This window comes from Lepisosteus oculatus, chromosome 11, assembly GCF_040954835.1.
Source record: "Lepisosteus oculatus isolate fLepOcu1 chromosome 11, fLepOcu1.hap2, whole genome shotgun sequence".
In the NCBI taxonomy this organism is placed as follows: Eukaryota; Metazoa; Chordata; class Actinopteri; order Semionotiformes; family Lepisosteidae; genus Lepisosteus; species Lepisosteus oculatus.
Window position 1 is genome coordinate 18,597,085 of NC_090706.1, and position 22,506 is coordinate 18,619,590.

At 38.2% G+C, this 22,506-nt stretch overlaps 1 protein-coding gene across 2 annotated transcripts; it reads right to left on the reverse strand.

Annotated features, from left to right (window-relative positions):
• Positions 1 to 1,233: 1,233 nt before the first annotated feature.
• LOC107077556 (CD209 antigen-like protein D) lies at positions 1,234 to 13,278 on the reverse strand. 2 transcript variants are annotated; one of them, XM_069195525.1, is made up of 10 exons: positions 13,171 to 13,278; positions 12,117 to 12,275; positions 10,443 to 10,550; positions 9,790 to 9,852; positions 8,945 to 8,998; positions 7,961 to 8,014; positions 7,263 to 7,316; positions 5,907 to 6,055; positions 2,705 to 2,814; positions 1,234 to 2,313 (listed from the first exon to the last, which is right to left on the reverse strand). In XM_069195525.1, exons 1-10 carry the CDS (start codon positions 13,253 to 13,255, stop codon positions 2,190 to 2,192), a joined length of 960 nt encoding a protein of 319 aa, XP_069051626.1. In that variant the 5' UTR covers positions 13,256 to 13,278; the 3' UTR covers positions 1,234 to 2,189. The 2 variants fall into 2 exon arrangements, with proteins under 2 accessions (XP_069051626.1, XP_069051627.1); XM_069195526.1 differs by lacking the exon at positions 2,705 to 2,814.
• Between the last annotated feature and the right edge of the window lie 9,228 nt (positions 13,279 to 22,506).

Sequence of the window (22,506 nt, forward strand, 5' to 3'; positions counted from 1 at the left end):
ATGTCCACCATCCAGTGAGCCCGGGTGGTTTTCTTTTTATATAGTGACCGCTCACTGTGTGGTTTTAGTATTCATGAAGAGAAACTAAACATTTGACCTAAATAAAGTCAAGGTTTGCAAACTAAACTTAAATTATCAGTGCGGTATTATTTACTTACCTGTTTCATCTTTGTTATAATTCCAGGATAAATGAAAAGGAAAGATATTTTTTGGATATCGGGATATCTAATCTCATTATTGTTATTATTTACAGAATATGTCACCTTTCCAAAACACTATCAAGACTATCTTTTCCACCATTTTCATCAGCTTACAGACTCACCTCTGGCTTAAATAGAGGCTCACCTGTCCATCAAGGGGACCTGTGGGTGGAGCTGGGGGAATTTGAGGTAAAACACATAGCATAATAGTCTAAAATGTGTTTGAGTGTCATAGTATCTATACTGTAACACAGCTAATTTTATTGTAGGTCTGATATTCTTAAAATTGATTTCTTGTTATATTAAGTACAGTATATGTACAGTATGTATGTACTGTATTTTAATGACACTTTCAAAAATAATATACTACTGTATATAACACACCCATTTACGCAGCTGGGTATTACACTTGAGCAATTATGTGTGAGGGTAAAACAGCAATAGTTTATCTGTTTGATCTCATAACCTTTCACATACAAGTCCAGAACATTGAGTACTCCACCACACTGCTGCCTTAGGTGTGTAAGAGCACCTCCATAAACAGATACTGTTTTTTCCCTTTAGTTTTGCGTATGACAATTTTTTTATGACCGACCCTGGACTTAGTGACTTAATCACATTCAACATTTATTATAAATAATTAAATTGGAGTTACTAATTCCTATTTTTGTATTACAAGTGTATAATTAAGGACTGTTGATTTGCCTTTGTTTAATTAGGTTAATTGAGTTTAATTAAAGGTCTTAACTGAACCATGTTCTGGTTTTGACCACCATGTGAAGCTATGATCATATGTGTAGCTGTTTTTTTTTCTCAAAGAGTAACAGATCAGAGTTAAAGGTGGAATATCACTACCTCAGTTCAAATAGCCTGTTGCAACAGGACTGGAACTGTTGCTTCTTTCCAGTACAAGACATTGAAATACCTTACCTCTCCAGCTATTTGTGAATACAGTACATCATTACCTCAGTCCACCACGCAACAGCTTCATTAAAATAATTCCACTCATTTACACAAGATTGTCCTCTGTCAATTAATTTTAATTTATTCCACAGCTGTCAATCTGAACCAGTAGTAACACAATTCAGGCACTAGAAACAATGTGCAGCAGAAATGGGAAATACATTTCTTGTTGTCATCTGAGCACTAAAGGACTGATGAAATACTGTGGCAACCATACCATTGCCTTATTTAAAATCAGACAAACAGAACATGATGTCTACAGTTTGTGTTTTGTGGTACTTTGTTTTCAGGAAATGGCATCAGACTTCTTGAAAATGAGTTTCACACATTCTTTTCTCTAAACAATGTAATATCAGGATATTATGGCTATATTAAGACAAACACAAAGCTAACAATATTAAGAAGCAAAGTATGAAATTTACAAGGTATAAAATGTATTACTGTAAATGTTGTAAATAGTAATAGTTTTCTTTGACAAATATTAATATCCATCCATTTTTTAACCTCTTTATTCAAAAGCTCATGTAGAAGGCACAGCTAGAAGGTAGGTTACACTGATCTATCACAAGGCACACACAAAGTCACTCACATCAGGGCCAGTTTCTCTCAGGAATTACTGAACCTACCAGCATGACAAAGACAATATGTGTTTGTACTATGGGAGGCTCCGGGAGCAAACTCACATGAACACAGGGAAAACATACAGACTCCACACAGATGCTACCCCATATCCAGAATTGGGACGCAGGGATCCAGTAATGTGAGGAAGCACTGTTAAGCACTGTGCCACCATGCCAGCTATTGTTGTTGTTGCTGTTGTTGCTACCATTAGGAATGCTGATACATTATTTCACCTTTGATTAAAAGCTATTTTTTTTTCAATACAGACTGACACTGATCTTAAAATATGAGATTTTCTGGCAGATTCCTATGAATTACCCAAATATTGCTGCTGATGATGCAGAATGAAGTCTGCTGTGCTGGGATCCTCAAGAGCCTGTTTCATTAGAGGTAGGGACAGGAAGGCTACAAGCTCTTTTCACAGATCCATCTTTTAATCTCACCACAACCTACATCATTCAGTTTACCTTCTGTCAGCTCTCCACAGTCTTCCTCGCCAACATTGTTGGGCTCTCCAAAATTCCAGTATCTGAATAACAAAAATAAATATATTTTCTTAACCTTCTACAGGTTTTATAACAACCCACACAAAATTTTCTCCAGGTACATGCTCACTTGACCCTTACCATATGCTGTACCTCTCCTCTAGTTTGACATGAATTATTTTTGGTTTCACTGAAGATTCCTAACAATCACATCCCTTTAACAGAATATTGCCATGACTTGCACCTTTTTGAAGCTGACTTTTTGATTTGACCTTGAGTATATCCATTCCATGGGTACCACTCTACTCTGAGATTATAGCTTCAGTGTTGACAGCAATATCCATGTAGTAGTGCAGGAATGGCTCAGGGGCCAAGAAACATCATTTTGCTACCAGGGCACATTTAATCTGTTGCAGCAATGCTGCCAAAACTTACATTTCACTCATGATCACTGTCGTTCCATCCACCCATTTCCAGGTGTTTTCAATCTCACTGTCAGTCAATCCCAGCCAGTGGACAGAAGAGATTTTGCTGCTTAGATATTTCTGGTGAGCAATGGTGAAAGATGTGAAAGATTAACTCAATCTGAGCTCATTAGAAATACTGCACAGAAAACTGCCTGTAATTGTAAGAATCATGACATGGTCTCTGCAGTACTTATCTGTTATGCCAATCTGGTTGGGAGAATACTGCTGTTTTTATTGAGGAGTTGAACATTAAAAGCAGCAGTGGGAGAAAGGTAGTGAAAACTTAAACATCTAAGATTCTTGACATGTTCCAGGCTGAGAAGGTAGATTAGCACAGTTTCAAAAATGTTTCTCTACAACAGAATGTGTACAGAATATGTCACAGGCTCTCCTTTACACTCTGTTCAGCAAAAACCAAGCTAGTCTCGGCAGAAAAGACATGAGGAAGATCTACTTTGGCTTTCATCTTGACTCTTTATTATTCTCTTTCTTAGTTTACTCAATAGCCAAAAAGCCATGGATTTCTATCTTTAATCTATCGTCCAGTTTTCTGCTAGCTAGCAACCAATCTAAGCTCTTCTTCACCTTTTCTTCTCAAACCTCTTCTCCTTTCCAATGTCTCACTTTCTTTATCTTCTTACAGTATCTCCAGAACATTAGATGTCAACATAGGATTTTCAACACCTTATAGAAATCCAAGAAACAGTAAGCCCTGAAGAGGTACAGATAGTTAGTTTGCTTTAATGGAACAAACCTCCAAACCACCCTAGCAGATACCCAACACAGGTGTCGTGGTTTAACGGGGGGCTGGGAACAGGAACTGTTGTTATTGTAACACTACTGCCGGGTAGCTGGATCATGACTGACAGTGTACTCTGAATGCTGTACTCTGACATCAAGATGTACTCTGGGTAGCATGAATGAGTCAAAGGTAGCATGTCAAAAGAAAGGAAGTGACTTCTCCCCAAATATCTACTACAGAGGTATCAGATATTGACAGTGAACTTCCTGATGTGTAATGCCTAGACTGAGATGATGTCTCCTACCTTGTTTATACATACTCCAGATGTTATTCATCATGTTTGTATCCAATGCTGGTTCCGGTATGAATTCTCGAGGAGTAATGTGGACATTTAAGGTTAATGTTCTAATGACAAGGGACATCACTTAACTCTGTTTTGTTTTGAAGGCAACAATGCCTCAGGACCTCGTGACCTTCAAAAAGGGGGGATATGTAGCAGCGATGCTTGTTAATAAGATAGAATTAAGTGTTGCTGTGCTTACCCAAATGAGGCCCCATCTCTCTCTTCATCTCTATGGTGCAGCCACAGAGAAGCTATTCATGCAGGCTGATTTAAAAATGTTTTCTTTTGATAAGGGACAGCTCCCAAATGGGGATGCACTTAGCTAAGCCTGACTATCATGATCAATGGTCATCCATTGGCGCCTATCTGTCTAGGGAGTGCCAGATGGACATCTGGACTGCATTCCCAAGTGTCAGGAGTAAGTGACTCATATCTCGCCTTGATCAACCAATCAGGGACTGGTAGGGCCGAGTAACCCACGTGGGACTCTGATGCCCATGGAACTTTCAGCCAATGAATGAGCTGAAGTTCCTCCAGGTAAAAACAGGCAACACAGAGCTCCAAGACTATTCGTGGACTTTTCTAAGGAGAATTTTAAAGGAGAATTCCAGGGAAGGACGGCCCAGGAGCAGAAGGCTCCCAAGGGCAGGACATTCTCGCAGCGCGCCTCCTGACCATCCTGAGACTCAGCCCGGACAACCACGGAATGGCCAGTGTGTCCGAGTGCCAGAACTTTCCTCTGTTCTAAGAGTCTAGAGCGGAGGTTGCCAGAGAGTAACCAGAGGATCCACCCGAGGTTAGCATCAGCAGCAAGCCTCGTGAACAGGCTGGAACTGTGGACAGCTGAATCACTATTCAGAACTAGCTCTTCATCAGGAACGAACCGGTCCTCTTCCTGACTTGCTGTCATCTTTTCTCCTGTGCACAAACTGTGCTAGTAAAAGCCAACACTAACTAGCTGGTCAGTGAGCATCAGCAGAGCATTGTCGCAAGCAGCACAGCACAGCCTGGCACGGAGCCAGAGAGCCCGCAGGAGATCTGAATCCCCAGAGATTGGATAAGTATTCAACTTCAATGCATTACAGCTCGAGAATTCAATTGTTATCCCAACCAGTTGATATCAATTTAATTCCTAAGAGTTATGTACTTGTTTTGAGTATCCAATGTAGAAGTTATAACCAAGTTCATTTACGAAACGGTCTAAATGAATGATATACTGAATGTATGTCCTCTTGATATATGTAACTCTTCGTAACTGAATGAATGTATGCCTTTTGTATTCTGATAACCCTCTCGATAAGATCTGTTAGGTTTACATGCATATTCTATGTATTAATAAATGTATCCTCGTGTATTAGTACCTGTGTGTGTGCGTTGTTTGAGTAATATCGCATGGATGGATTCTAAAGCCATTAAAAGAATCATTTTGTGATTTACTGCTACAATTAATAATTGTCCCAGTAAATGTCCAAACCCTACAGAACTGGTGCCTCGTGAGAGCACACTACAAGTATCTCCAGAAAATTAGGTGTCAACATAGGATTTTCAACACCTTATCTCCTCCCTCACCCCCCACCTCAAGCTCACTGAACCCCACCTACCGTGTCTCTACTGGTTCTGCTGGTTTCCTTCCTAGTTCAAGGGCCTTAAACATACCATCTTCATTCCGGACCTCCTCCTCCATGCTCATCTCTTGTACACTGCTGCCCCACATCTCCTTTCCTGTACTTCCTATCTCCTTAACCTGCTTTAACCTGGGGCTGATTTCAAACATGTTGCATTTTGTTGCATTGATTTTGAGGAGAATTGCCTTGCAGACCTATTTAAAAACGTTCACAGAAAAGCTGAGGCATCATGCAAATTTGGAAGGCAGGACAATGTGCGTGACTATGTCGTCACAGTTCTTACACTAAGGAAATTAAATCTAGCCCTTCATCATTCTGTAAGAACTATTTCAAATGCAACCAAGTGCAATTTTTCAATGTCTGTTTTCAGTGCCTCACCTAAACTCACCAAATAGATTTATTTACTGAATTTTTCAATTCATTATCAAGTGTAGAAGGAAAGAAAGCATCTCATTCTCACCAGCTCGTCTACATTGTTGATAATGGCAAGGCTAGAGGCCTGGTTGACACAGTACTGTTGAGCTCCACTCCAGTCTCTTCTTTCTTTTGAAAAATAGTAACAACTTCCACTGAACAGGATCCAGTCACAGGGGCACACCTTTGTACATCCTATAAACAAATCAGGTAGTGAGATTTTTGTTTTCTGTTGTTGTTTATATTGTTGCTTTTCCAGCAAAATAGATGTTTTTTCATTAAAGAAAGTAATTTTTATAAGGTTTGTTTTTCAAAGATTCAGTCAACCTAAAATAGAATGCCAAGTAAAACCGAATAATTAAAGAATCATGGTGGCAGTAATAATGTCTTCACTTAGAAGACTTCTTAGAACAATATCTCTTCAGCATGTTGTTGCTATGATTGATTAATTGTTTGAATGAATGGTTTAAATCTCAATCTGCCTGCATTTCTGCATGGTCATTACCACTGTAGCCTTCCAGTTCCATGGGCTTGGATTTGAGTCCAGCTTCTGTTATCTGTCTGTGTGGAGTTTGCATGATTTTCTCAAGCATGCAGCATTTTTCTTATGTGTTCCACTTTATTCCTACCTCACAGCAATGTTCTAGCTGCGTTTGACAGACTATCATAAATTTTCTCTTCATCTGCCCCTTCACCCAGTGATGGACAGGTGTCCTATCCAGAGTGAGAGACATACTGTACTGTGCTCTCAATCCTTCCTTGTGCTTCTAGAATACATTGCAGTGCTATGCAGTGCTAGCTGCTATGCTCACTAGGATAAGCGGCTTTCTGTTTATGGATGGATTATTTCTCCCTGGCAAACTATATAAACTCTACCCACTAGCACTGCCTGATGTGACAATACATAACACAAGTAATCTGACCATAAGTACCAACAGTATTATTGAGAGCTGATCCAGTATCTTAAACTGTATAATTGCTTTGCTGACTGGCCTGATGGTTCATGCTGTCAAACATTTTGTTTTATTAATAAATCTTTGTAGTAAAAAAAGTAACATATTTGTAATTTACTGGGAATTCAGAATGTACTAATTAATTATACTGCAGTTATTTTTATTGGATTTGACCTGAGTGTTTCTATTTCCTGTCCTGATTTCCTTGGCAAGTACTGCACTAAGAAAAGAAAACAGTATACAAGCCTGTCACTTGAGGATCTCATAGCATATCAAACACTTCTTGGAAATGCAGGTAAAACAGTACATTATTAGAGGCTGAGAATTCTCTTTTTGACCACTTTAAATCAGTAAGAGCAGAGGTCCAAAATGAGAAGCTTTTGTCCAGTTGAATGTGTTATACTGTCTGTAATGTATCATCTCTCTTGATCCAAAATCAAAGCACTGACCTTGGGCTTGGAGCTGGGCAGATAAAGTGTTCAGCCTGGATAACATCTGAGACTCTGAAAATACAGACAGAACTTCTGTATTCTACTGTGTCCAGTGCAAAGCAAAAAAGAAACAGCAAAACCATATCTCCAATGTCGGCCTAAATATTTAAACAAGAATGCACTCTATATGATTTCAGAATTACATTTTAAGGCATTCATGAAAAACACAATTCAAGACTCTCAAAATAATAATGGAGTATTCTTACTTATCTTTCACTTCACAGAGTAGATGTTGTATCTTGTACTATATTATTGGTTTGCTGAAAGGTTTGTTTATTTATGCTGCAGCCTGATTTTTTTACTTGATATCTAAATAGTGAAAAATGAATTAATGTATTATTTTGTGAAATCATAATGTGTTTTGTGTAATTTGACCTGACAATTTCTTGCAGTAAAAATGTAGTGTACCATTTTAGCATATCCAGCAGTAAACATCGTATCACATCATCATCTTACATGATGATTTTATAGCATATTGAACACTTCTTGAAAAATCAGGTAAAACAGTACATACAGTAGCTAGAACCTTTGATTTCTCCTTTTGACGACATTAAAACAGCAAGAGTAGAGTATCAGGATGAGAAGCCATTGTTGAGCCTACTGTGCTACACTTCTGTAATGTATTATTTATTCTGATCCAGAATCAGAGCACTGACCTTGCACTTGGAGCTGGAAGATGAAGCTGTTCAGTCTGGATGACATCTGAGACTCTGAAATTACAAATGGAACATCCATGCTCTCTAGTGTCCAGTACAAAGCACAAAAGAGGCAGTATTTGTATTGCCATGCAAATATTGTTTCAAATATGTGCTGACTATATGATATTGGAATTTGATTGTAAGGTGTTCAACCTGAGAATGATTCACGATACTGAAAATAATAATGGGTTATTCTTATTCATTTTTCAATTTATTGGTGCCATGATCTCTATTGTCTGCTACAAAAAAGAGAAAGTATTTGTATTGTCAGCCTAATTTTACTTAAGTAAAGGTAGCAGAGTTTGTGATTTTGGAAATGGATTGTAGGGTGAATTTATGAATTCAGCAAAAACCTATATCACAGACAGCATAGACTAGTCGTATGGTCCAATAAGACAAAAAGTGTTAAAAACCACACAAGAAAATTTGACACACTGTAATAACAGAAACTGGGCTAAGATGATTTTCATTTTGGGTACTATGCATGCTATGCATGCTTGCGACTTAAATTAATTCCAAACCTTGACCTTTCAATGTCATTTTTAGATGAGTTTCGCTGAACTCCAAGGCCAAGACAAATGTCCGTACAAAACAGGCATGGAGCCAAACGAAAAAAAGACATGTATTATTGCAGACAATTTACATAATGCAAACAACAACATAAGGTATTAGGGTAATTAGATTCCTTTGGAAATACTGAACAGTGGTTTGCCAATGACTCTAATATCTAACTCAAATGCTCCAGTCACTTAGTCTAGCAATAAGCTTCTGGTAATCAGAAAGGCACTATCAAGTGACTTGCTTGAAACGTGCATTAATTTAGCCTAGATTTCAGCCTATAAACTGTGGCTGATAAATCCGTTTGGTCTTTGTCTGAAAACCCTGTGTCAGTGCTACAAGATCCCAAACATAAACACCCTCCCACACACATATAGCTCCTACCATTGGTCATCAACTCAGCTTGTTTCATTCCCAGGCTTCGGATTTCTGCAGAACCTTTGAAAATAAAAAAAGACTCCAGTCAAATGGGAGAACAGTTTAGTTTCTTTGGTGCTTGAATGTGCCATACAGTACAGTATGTGACTATTCTACAGCAAGCTGAACACAAGTAGGACAAGAATCATAAGCTGGGGAAAGAGTCTAGAAAGAGATGCACTGAGAGCTTTTGAAGAAGAGGAGTTTTATGTGAAATTTCTCATTCTGGAAACATTGTGCTTTTCTCTCAATTTCAGTTTCTTAGGTATAACGTCTAAAGCAGGGATGTGCTTGTGATTCTTCCATGACAATGAAAGATGCAATGTGACAACTAAAAATATTGGGAAAAAAACATGGAACCTGAGTATAATTTATCAGTCCCTTAAAACACTGAGTATACCTTTCAGAAGTAGAAACTGTTCTGTCCTGTATGTGTTTTGCATTCTGTTTGAAGGGCTTGCAATCCAAGTTAGAAAGATTTAAACTGTGTAGAGTAGAAGCAATTTGTACCATTTGTTACCACATCCTTCTTTCTACCTGGCGTTAAACAACAAAAACTACACAGACATGCATTTTGTTACAAAAGTAAAATGGCCACTATGAGTATAAAAAAGTGAATGAAACCCTACTCCCTCTAATGTCGGTTTCCACGTTTTCATATACTGTTTTTTGTATATGCATCTCGTATTTGTTTCAGTTTCAGAAAACATTTACAAATGCATCATTTCTCATCTAAGAAAAATAATATACCCGACCAGGATGCAAATGCAGATATGAATTAATGTACTGTATGCTTGTAATTCTGAACTTACTGTTCTCCTTCAAGGTGACGTGACTCATTCGGAGGTGCTGAATCTCTTCTGTCAGTGCAGAGTCTGAAAGAGAGAAACAAATCCAGATCGAGAGGCAAAGAGGAGCTTTAATTTCTGATCTGCTGTGAAAGTGTCAAGTCAATGAACTGTCACAAGCACAGATCAAGCTCACATCTTCAGGAATGGATTAATTTTAATACTTTCTTATCAGAATGGCCCTGGGCTATTAAAATCTGCAAGAAAGAGATTTCTCTGGGTTTGCAAGTACAGGGTTTCTAATCATTTTATCCAATACAGGATCATGGGGAACAAGATCCTATTATGCCAAGCAATGGGTGCCAGAGAACACCTGAAGGAAACCCACTCAACCATTGAGAGAACGTATAATCTCCACACAGATACCATCCCAGGAATTAAATTCAGTGTCCCAGCACTAACTTTCACAAACAGTTATTACAAATCTGCAACAGATTTTTCATCAAATAACTATGATATTTTAAAGCATCGCACATTGAAACTCTTCCAGGTCTTATTGAAGAGTACCTTCCAAGAGGTTAAATGCAGGATTTTGTTCTTTTGCAAAACAGGAACACAAGAATTGTAATGTCGTATGGTTCATTCAATAGTCATTCTCTGCCAGTTTCTGGACTTACACTTTATGAAGGCCAGTAAGATGAAGACTATCCAGCCTAGAGTGACCATCAATAGCAGGACATACAGCAGAATGATGGACTTGGTCCCAGCAACAGCAGCAGCTGGATCTGTAAAAGGAGTATAAGACATATTTGCAGTCCCATAGGTAACTTTTTATAATTGCCAGTGTTGAACATCCTGCCTTTGGGGGAAGTGAAATTTCTTTTCTTTTCTAAAAAAAAATAGAAAGTTTTAAGTCACTGATAAAGCAGCAAAAGCAGAAGACCATCCTCAGAAAATAATTAGAATCATGTTAATAAGAAAAGGGTGGATATCTGAAAAAATGCTGATCTGGGCTCAGCCTTATGTGAAACCTTCCCTTCCCCGTCAATTCTATTCTTGACATGTGAAGGACTTCAACCTCATGTCCTACTGAAATGGAAATTATGATACATATACAGTATAGCAGATATGACAGAGACCTATATCGAAGACTAGGTATATTCTAAAACTATAAATAGGAAGATCACAGAACTCCAATGTTGGAAAATATATGGAAATAAATATTACTGTATGTTTTATATCATTGGTGTTGGCAGAGACAGAGAAGAACTAAAACACAGGTGTTTGGAAAGATACCAGAATAATAGCAATAGTTTCTTATACTATATTTATGCAGCATTTTCCATCCTGAATGAATACAAATGCTAAAGCACTACAGTACATGTTTCTGGAAAGTGGCAACATGAGAGAAATGATCAATTCAGTAGTTGGTAAAATTCTAATAATGATAAAAGGTGACTTTAAATATAAAGGAACAAGTAATAGGTTCATTCCATGCTGAAAAGAGAAGAGAGAAAACACAACGTTTTGGCTGTGAAGCCTTCTTCAGGTGTGTTTGTTCCGTGAACACTGTTGTAGAAGTCTCAGAGTATTACCGGAGTAAAAAAAAAAGTTTTAAATTTTAGATGAAATCCCTTAGGAATTATATTATTAATATGACTCTTTAAAGGAATAAGAGGTGGTTAGAAAGCCTGGTCTTGGAACAGATCACTGTGAACAGACAGAATGCTGGTTTAGTGAGAGAGGGGGGCAAGTTGCCCAGGGAGGAAGAGAAGGAACAATGATGAGATCTAGAAAAAGATTAGAGGAAGGCATAGTGGGTAGCAGCAGAAGTACATTAGGTTGAAGTAGTTCAGGTGGATGGCTGCGTCAGCATGCATAGTCTGTAAAGGAACAAGTAATAGGTTTATTCCATGCTGACAAAAGAAGGGAGAAAACATAACTAAGTAGGCTTCACAGCCGAAACGTGCTTTTTTCTTTTTTTCAGCATGGAATAAACCTATTACTTGTTCTCTTGCAGACTACGCATGCTGACGCAGCTATTCTCTTGAACTACTATAAATATAAAGGGATAGTGTTAATAATACTTTGCCATTAACTAGCCTGACTGATGAAATGACAACACTGAGACAACACCCATCATTTACAAGGAATGAACCAGGGAGGCAGCTGAAAGGTTGAGGCTGGGGTGAAGGAAGGTGTGAGCAGCCAGCCAGTATTTAGCAGAAGTGCAAGTTTAAAAATTGACCTCCCTCTGAAATTCTCCCCTTGCGAATCTTCCCTGTGAAGGCAGCTTTTTGAAAAAAGGCACATCGTCAGGTCACATTTAGCAGTTAATGGCTTAGTCATACTCGTGCTGGATTTAAACTCTGTTGAAATTACTCCTTTCTCTGAGTTGTCCTTATTTCTCCATTCTGGGGTTTGGCTTCTCTTCTTCATTTCTAGGGTGTGTTCAATGTTTTCATAGTCTGCATCACTCTCATCATCTTCATCGTCATAACCATAACGCCCTGCAGAAACAAACATCTCTAACCACTCATCTTTAGTCATGTGTAAAAACTCTTAAAAATAAATAATTGATCTGAAATTATTTTAGATATCTCAGATAATTAAAGCAGTTCTGTCAGGCATTGTCTTGATGCTGCAAAGTATTAAATGTTCTAACATCTGTGCTCATTGGTTCATTATTTAGATATTGCTTTTACTGTGATCATCTTGGTAAAACTTGGTAAAAGTTACCTGATATAATGTATACAACATGCAAATTGGGCTTAAAGATCTAAATTGTGCATGGGACAAGTTATGTATACATACAGTATAAATGTGCTATTTCTTTGCTTTGGAATATACTCTATGAAGTAAGTTTTGCACTTAAGTAAAAACAAAATGCATCAAGTCAACATGTGATTAACACCCACAGAACAAGAGAAATATTAGAAATTAAATTTTCCCTATTGATGTTTGAGTTCTGCTTACATTTTCACCGCCATGTCATGTACACAGAAAAGAGTAGTGTAATCATGTTGAATACCAAGGCACTAGGAAAGGTAAATGTTAGTTAAAGCATATGTACAGTAGATAGGTAATAATGCATAAAACTCAAACAGTAGAAAAAAATAGACAATTCAGTATTGAGTTGTGGTTTCAAACCTTGGACAAATACAATGCTTCTAATATTTTTTTAAAAAGATTGTTCAATAATCTATGTTACAGAAGAATGCCTCATTGTTAATCAAATGCAGAATAATAAAGAGTCTGAAATGAATGTAGTACGTACATTTTTTTTTCTGCCAACATAAAATACAGATTCAGCTGCATGCAGCAAACACTTTAAGTACAAAAATAATCTGTGTTCTTCAAAAGTTGTTCCTCCAGGACCCTCTCTTGAGAGAGAATAAGGTTTACCTGATGGCGGCTGTGTTTTCCTAGTCTGGAATTGTTTCTGAGCCTCAACGTGGAGAACATCATTATTCCCATAGATACTTGCCATCTTGTTGGTCAATAGAGCAGATGTGTCTCTTTGATCTGTTAATTTTAAATGGCAACTTATGATAGCATGTATGAATGGTTTTAAAGAGGAAATATGTGGCAAAGTGGTTTGATGTGTCAAAAAAAAAGAGAAGCTCTGCTGCCGGTAGTGTATGGTAATCAGATGTTCTCTCTAGGAGCTTGTGTGATTTTCACCATAAATTGAGTGATGCTCATTTTGGCTGGGGGATTAAATAGAGACCATGAATCTACTATATCTGGATCACCCATCCTATATCCAGGAAGTGGACAGAAATATTAATTTTTCAGTCTTTTCTGGTAATCCTGGTAGCTTCATTACCACCTTGTAGACTGATCTTTCCAGATTTCAGAAGTTCAGCAAGGCCTCGTCTGATCAGTACTGGAATAGGAGCCAATCAGGAAATCCAAGTTGCTGCTGCAAGTATTGTTGGTGGGCCAGTAGGTGTTGATCTTCTCCCTGGACCACACTGTACAATGTCCCAGCATTGTGATTAAGTAACACGTGCTGTAGGAGGTACAATCCTTCAGAAGAGATGTTTAACTGAGGTCCAGATTACTTGGTCTCTAAAGTTTCTATTAAAAAAAAAGACTTTCCTGGCTTTCCTAGCTAAAAACCTTCTCTGGGCTTGGACAATCTAGTTTTTTATAAAGTTCCTCCTTAAGTTCTCACTTGTTCTACCTGAGCTGCTGTACAATGGGTCTACTGGTACATAATGGTACCCAAGTGAGCACTGCACTTCAGCAGTGGATGAATCAGGTCTCCTTCCACTACTATTTCAGTGTAAAGTGTTACAGTATATCAATCCAAAAAAACTGTTGCTGAATTATTAAACAAATCATGAAGCTTACTCCCTATTATAGTTGAACAACTGGAGTTTTGTGTCAGTGCTTTCTGAATAACATATCTTGTTTCTTTGAGCACAATTAGTTACATAGCATTGGGGTTTATTGAACCCCGAGGATTTACTGATCTTGAGTGATTCTAGTGCCTGAAACATTCCTGTGACAATAATGTTTAATAAAGAATTTTCCTTCCATGTCCTGTGAAATGTTAAAAATCAAATGATAAACCTGTTTTATTTCATTAATCTATTTTCGTTCTTTGCTCTCTATTATGAATACATTTACTTTATATGCACCTTATCTCCAGATAAAGACAAAAACATTTTAGAGTCAAAGCCGGAATATCTTGATGAAATTAGTCAATATTTATAAATACTTGGATGGGTAATACTGTATCATGCTCATCTAAGGGTTTTTGACTGTGGGTGTCTCAGTTAAAGCCTATATGCAAACAGTTTCCTTTTGGATAGTCAATCCTTCTCCCAATCAAAGGCTTACATTGCGGTAAGTTATTCTTATTTTTGTGGTACAATTTCTGGAGAGAATACTTTAAGCAAGACACGCTGACGCTTTGATGTTTACAGTTATGGTTACAATTAGCAGAGGAAGCTTACTCCTGTGCTTAATTTGCATGCATAGTTTTGAAGAGGAAATCTCTCTTTGCTTCACTCATGTCACTTAGGTAAGAATAAGGTAAATGTAGAACTCATTAGAAAATTGGAAATGCAACATCAGTTTGAAGAAAACAATCAAGAAACTAATGTCTACAACACCCATTAATGCACACCATCCAAGAAGATGAATATTTAAAGACAAAAGCAGGGGCAAAACACTGGAATATATATGGCAACATGCTAAAACATATTAAAAGGTGCAATAAAGTTGCTATTTACCACCACTTTTAATACACTGTATTAGGAACTGGCTTTGGGGGAGCTGGAACCTACAGTATCCCAGCAAGCAAAAGTAGGGTACACCCTGGAGAGAACATCAGTCCATGCAGGGCAGACACAAACACTCTCACACCAAGACCAATCCCAGAAGCAATATTAATCTACCAGTATGGGTATTCTAAGAGAAGTCCAAACAAGAAAGTGGTTGAAACACACAGACTTTAGGTTTCTGCGCAACGTTCTCAAAGACTTGTGTCTGGTGACTTCCACCAGTGCTTATCAGTATAAACCTTCTTGTACTGCAGAGGCCTCACTCCCAGGCCTCACTGTGTCAGAGTGGGCTTCAGTGAGGAAGAGGCTCTGACCCATCTACTGTGGTCCTTCCATTTTGTTAAGGCTTTCTGGGCCTGATTTCAGGACTGGTTACAGGCCCCTTCACCTCACTTTTCCCTGACTGCTCCCTTTATTGCAAATGACATCTGTCCTGTCAAACTACCCTCTGAAATATTTTAACAGGATTTGGGCCATAGTGAATAGTGGAAAAGATGCTGTCTGGAGGGTGAGGAACATCCAGTCTAGTGAGCAGGTAGCCTATCCCTGTACATTATTAAAGATTACTATTCCCTCAGAAATCTGTGGAGAGTAGGGAAGGGGGAAGCAGAAAATCTGTGGAAAAGAGAGGGCATAGGACTGTGCCTCAAAACCCTGTGATATCAAATGAAATGATAAAATTCTATATTCATTAAAGACAAATGGCATTTTTCATGGGAAAAAACATTAATTTTCTAATCATCTTATCTACTACTGGGTCATAGGGAAGCTGGAGCCTATCCGAGCAAGCAATGAACACAAGCCTGGATACACCTTAGACAGGACTCCAATCCATCTCAGGGCACACACAGACAAACACTCACACCAGGGCCAATTTTCCCAGAAGCCAATTTACCTACCAGTATGTCGTGACTTTGGACTATGTTGGTAGGGAAAAAGAAGCACCTGAAGAAAACCCATAAGAACACAATGTGAACATACATGATCCATTCAGATAGCACCCCAGATACTGAACCCAGGGCCAGGGCCCCAGTGCTTTGAGACCTGGATTTAAGACCTCCTGGGAAAAAAGGTTGCTGTTGGAAGAGGTGTTAGTGGGGCCAGCAGGGGGTGTTCACCCTGCGTTCTTTGTGGGTCCTAATGCCCCAGTATAGTGACGGGGACTATACTGTAAGAAGGCGCGTACTTTGGATGAGACATAAAAACATAAGACTCTCCCTGGTCATTAAACATCCCAGGGGTTTTCTTGAAAAGAGTAGGGGTGTAACCCCAATATCCCATTGCCCCCCTAACCAATCATGGCCTCCTTATAATCCCCAACTATGAGCTGGCTTCATCATTCTGTTCTCCTCCTCACTCATAGCTGATGTGTGGTAAATGTTCTGGCGCACTATGGCTGCCGTTACATCAGACAGTTGGATGTTGCACATTGGTGGTGTTGGAGGAAAGTCCCCATTACCTATAAAGCACTTTGAATGGAGTGTCCAGAAAAAGCACTACATAAGTGTAAGCAATTATTATTATTATAATTTGCATGTTCAGAAAGCAAGTTGGTTACTTTTACAGTACCTTGTGGTGCTTGTAACCCTTGTGAATCCTTCAAGATAAAAGTCTTTACAGAGCTGTGAACATTCTTTTTAGACTTGTTTATAACTGTACAAACAGTAGGAAGGAAGAAGGAAATAAGCCGTGCTCTAATGAACAGCAGTGTGGGGAAACAGCAAACACATTTGCCCTCTTGTGGTAGAAAGTTGCTATTTCTTTTCACTGAATCGTTCTGTTACATGTTGGGAAGAGAGAATATGCAAGCCCATTGTATGCTCAGTCATTTCTAACTATACATTTCATGGATTGAATACCATAATGTAATATAGTGTTCAACAAACATTCATTATACATATTTACTAATAAGGGAAAGAACAAATTGCTATTACGGTTACTGCTCTTTAGAATAGTGAAACAAAGATCTCTGATCATAACTCACATTTGAGTTGCAATATTAAAAATTCATTATATTCATAATTGTTTGTCCAAAGCACTCAATGTGCTACACAACCACTGAAATGTACAGTAAATGTACAGTAATAGATTTAAAATATGAGAAAAAATAGTAAGATTAAATAATTTATTAATAGCTGCAATGGCAACACAGGTCTTTAAGCAAAGTTTGAAGCGGATGGCATTTGCTGAGTTTCTGATGTACTAGGCCAGCAAGTTCAACAGATACAGTGTGTTGCTACACACACACTCAATCAAACAAGCTAAACCTGCCTAATGGCCACCTCTTGTCTGCTGGCTTACATTCTAACTACTTTCAGCTGTGAACACTGACCTTGTGTTTTTAGGCAGTAAACTTAGAAAGAGATATCTAAGGGAAAGAAACAATTCCAATTAAGAGAAGTATAGTAGATGGAACAAACATGCAGAAATTATGAAAATGTTTTTTATTAAGATGAATATAAGTGTGATAAAATTTTGAACTACTCAATCCACAAATTACCACAGTAAATCCTCAGGATAGCATGGTTAGACTTTTATACACAGAACATCCTGAAACAGACTTGTAATCATTGAATAGAAACACCAACACACAAACACACTAACACAGCCACACACTAAAACAAACACAAATACACACGAACATACACAGGGACAATGTAGTGACACCAATCATCCCCAGCCAGCATGTGTTTAGCAGGTGGAAGAAAACTAGAGCACCAGCTGAAAAGACATGCTTACACTAGAAGAACATGCTGACTCCACACAGACAGGTCTGGACTTAAACTATAGACCAAAAAAACAGCAGCACTAGCCACCTGTCTGTTTGCACACTTGCTGAGAAATGAATTGATTTTAAATTAGATTTCACTTGCAATGTCATATACAGTAGTTGCAATTATAAGTGCTTATTACTGTACCTTACATTTTTCATTGAGCAAGGTTCTGTTTCTACTTTCTTCATAAATAAAGACATGTTAGAGACTAATACAAGAAAAACAAATGTTGAGAACAGGAGATTGAAAATAACATGTGCAAATTACCCAATAATGATAGAAGGTGTGTCAGTTCAAATTAACATAGTTATTCTCTAGCATAAAGGTTTTTATTAATATCTGTAGAAATCACTTGTTTTTCCCCATTGCTGTTAAAAAGGCGAGCTGAGTGGAGAAGCTGTAGACAGGATTTGAGATCTATCTTTTCACTCTCTCACCTCCTTTGAATACCTTTACTCTTAAACGTTTTGTCCCTCTCTGTTGTTGATTTTACTTGTTTATTGTTCTCCTAAGTCCTGTCCTGTCTTTTTATCTGAGAGATCTGAACTACTGACAACACTAAAAATTATGACCTGTCTAGAATTAATGCTTGGTGATTTTAATATTCATTTTCTAGTTATAGTGATAAAAAGGGTGTTTATTAGTATAGGGAATATTTATCAGTGAAATCAGTATATTGGTTAATGAATTATTATGTTTTAAACTGTGTTCTATAGCACATTGTAATGTATTCATTATCTCCTGGCACTGTAGAAGTTGTTTATGAATGTGTTATTCAATTCTGCTTTATCTACCATCAGATATGCACTTTGCATTTTGCTTGGTACTATAGTAATGATATTTATTTTAAATAAGCTTCATTTATTAATTTAAGTGCATCTTTTTCACTGGAAATTTGGTCATTTCTATATTAAGCATTAGAGTGTGAGCCAGATCTCTCTCTGAGATAGACTGAAGACTTGCATTTTGACCAAAAGTTAAAGGTGATGAATTATTGACTATGGATTATGGATTATACATTGATAACTTGGAATGTCTCTGTCTTTAAATCACTTAGCTAAGGGTGATGTCAGTGGGATTAAAGTTCCTACCAAACTGTAGTTATGAGCTCCAGGATACTGTAACTGACACTGCCTTTAGATAAGGCCTAGTCCCAGATCATCCTTGTTTTGATCACTTACTTGACTACACTACCTGCCGGTACCTGAGTTTTCCTAAAAAAAATGTTAGTTTGAATCACGCACATCTTTCAAAAGATCTTGAAAAATAGTTCATGGGACCTGGTGGAGGTACTGTAAGTTGATTGATACACTGTAGCCTGAGCTATGGATGCTGCCCTCATTATTTTGTATACATAATCAGAGGCCTATACATAATATAAACTGTTGCTTCCTTTTCTTGAAAAAAAACTTGAAATATGCCAGTACTATCAGTATTTGAGCAATCTGCATCACAGTGCTAACTAAAACCACAATTGTGGTTTGCTTGCATCTAGGAAATGTCTCACAAGAACTGAAATTGCAATGCATCAAAAAAAGAACCAACTTCCCCACTATCTACATGTTTTATGGACAGCATTTGGAAATGAAGAATTTTAAAAATATACTATTGTATGGTATGCTTAAAAATTATTCCACTGTAGCAGTATTTATTAAATCGACAGTATCAATTGAACTGACAATAAAAAACTATGCTAGAACTATATTAAAAACTTTAAACTGCTCAATTATTGGGAGAATAAACATGGTAATGGAAGAAATTAACACTCTCTTATATTATAAATAGAAGTGAGGAGATCCGACTGATTCAATCTCAACCTGATATTATTCTGATGAAACATAATCTAGTTGAAAGAAAATGTAGCAATTTTTAAGATATTCAAAACCATCAGCATGGAGTTCTTATGTCCTTCTCATGTTTGTGTGTTTCCACTGGGCGCTCCCGTTTCTCCCACAGTCCGAAAGCATACTGGTAAGTCAATTGGCTTCGGAGGAAACTGTGTCTGCCTGTGTCCTCAAATGGACTGCTCTAGTCCAGTCCATTGGTCTGGTTGCAGCGCGGTGATGTCATCCCCTCCCTGCGCATAACAGGGACCTCAGCTTCCTGGGCTGAGGGAGGTCTCCTTCAGCTCAGCCAGCTGGTTCTCTGTTGTGTGATGTGGGAGACGCGGGTTCATGCCCAGGTGTTGCGGGGGGAACCGGCAGGGTGGAGCAGCGAGGGCATGAGCCTGAGCAGAACAACGAAGGTCACACTAGCATCCCATCTGGGGTGTATCCTTGCGCCTGTTGTTTGGCAGGATAGGCTCTAGTTCCCCTGGAATTTGAAGAAGTGGTTAGAAAATGGATGGATTGACTCTTGAGTGCATGCCTCTGATTCATCAGCCTCATTTAGAGCCTAATTTAGAGGTTACGCATTTGTGCAATTAATAAATAATCTAACCGTCAATTCTTACTTCCTCAGATACTTTCACATGATGTGCGGTTAACTTCCAAAAGGAACTGAAAATAATAAAGTCATTTCTGGGTTCTTTTGCTTATCACTGAAATTAGACCTTCCAGTGCAGCTGTTCGAAAGAATCGTTTTTGTTGGTTTAATTGTATTTTTTAATGGCAAACACACAAACTGCTTCCACAGGAGTCAGGCCATGTCTTTGCCCTGGCAGGCCCTGTTTTGTTGCACAGCTTGTCTCCTCTCTGTCATCTCCAGATACGTCTCGACATTTTCGTAATCACTGTTGTCTGCACTTTGATCTGCAGGAACAATCTGATGCTGTGAAATATAGAGTGACTGCAGAGATCACCACCCCTTCTAAAAGGTTATTCACACAGCCAAAGCAGAGAGTAAGCAAAGCTACCACTTTGTAGCCTGATTGTATCAGATCTCAGAAGCTCATCAAGGCTGGGCCTGTTCAGTATTGGGGCACGACACCCCCAATAAAAACAGGCTGCTGCTGTAAGTAGTGTTGAGGACCAGTAGGTGGAGCTCTCCCGTCTCAAAAGTTCTACACATATACAATCTTGACTACTTGGCCATTAAAGGTCTTATGACACGGTTTAAAAAAATTAGGATTGATAACCACTGTGTCCTAGTTAATTTCCAGTCGGCACTTATACTGTATAATCTGGTCTTCCTAAAATTCCCTTTAAGATTAATTGATCAAGTAAGTTCTAGTTCTAAATTGGATATCATAGTTCTCCATCTGATATCATGTTTAGTGGGTCTGCTGGTACATACAGTAAAAGCTACAGTACCTCACATTGGATGGGTATTATATATTAATTATTATTAATGGTCTGTTTCTACAACATTAACCCTCTATTGATGAGCATTGTAAATTACAATAATTTGAATTTTGCAGCCAGTTATCTGCAGTAAAGTATTATTGAAGAAGCTCTTCACATAAGGAAGAGCAGGCCTCCCTTCCTACAATTTTGTGAAGGAAGGGAGGCCTGCATTTTGAGTAAGATGTTTAACTGTACAAATCATAGTTTTCATAATGGTGTGAATCTGACACCCTGTGAGAAATTAATGGATCTCCAACACCAATGGACAGTTTTAATGGGAATAATCTGTTAACTTCCATGGTGCCATGGAAATATTGGTACCCAACAACAACAACAACAACAACAATAATAATAATGTGGTCAGTGCTTCTGAAGGTTTTCACTTGCTAAGGCAACTTTTCACTACTTTCAATTCATTATTCAGTTCAATGGATCATGTTTTTTTGCAACGTTCTCAGAACCTTGTTGTAATTGGACTTCCGTCACGGATGTCGGAAAGGACGAACCGTGGAATGACAGGAGAGCAAAAAGACCCTATGCGTAGCAGCAAGATGGGGGTTAGCCGGGGCTCAGCTGTTCAGGGAATGCTGTATAGAAACCTATGCCCTCAGGTAGCGGACGTGGGGGGACCTGGAGCTAGGCGGGTCTCAGGACATCCGAACGTCAATGCTGAGCGAAGGTGAATGAAAGACCCAGAAATATATAGCCCAGGAAAGAGAGAGACCGGAAGGACAGCAAAGCAGGAAACTAGGGACAGGACAGAGTAGGAGCGCCCCCTGGCTGCAGAGGGTGTGACAACTTCCTCCTTTAACCACATAAATTGAAGAAAATTGTGTTAAGATGAACATAGTACTTAATAGTTCAGGTGGGTAGCTGCGTGAGCATGCATAGGCTGCAAAGGAACAAGTAATAGGTTTATTCCATGCTGAAAAAAAGAAGAAAGAGAACACAACATTTAGGCTGTGGAGCCTTCTTCAGGTGTGAATCCATCAATACTATCATCCTTAAAACACAATATCATTAAAGATAATAATGTTCTCTGTTCAATTTTGTAATTAAGTCCTTTTATTATTAAAGAAACAAAAGTTATTGGAAAGCAAGAATAAATTTGAATTATTCAAATTATTTATAAAAACGGATGCTCTTTTATTGGAATATAACTACTACTACTCTATTCAACTTTAGGGAGATCAAAACTGTGGCCTGCTGTATTAATGGGATCTAGAATAAAGCTGTAGTTAATAGCTTTAATCCTAACATCTCATCTTCAATCACAGCACTGGAGATGCGGTTAGAAAACTCCAGTCCTGCTGGAAGACTGCTACCTCCTGGTGAAATATGGTATTTTTCTCTTTCTGTCATTCAGTTTAGTTGTGAATACTGACC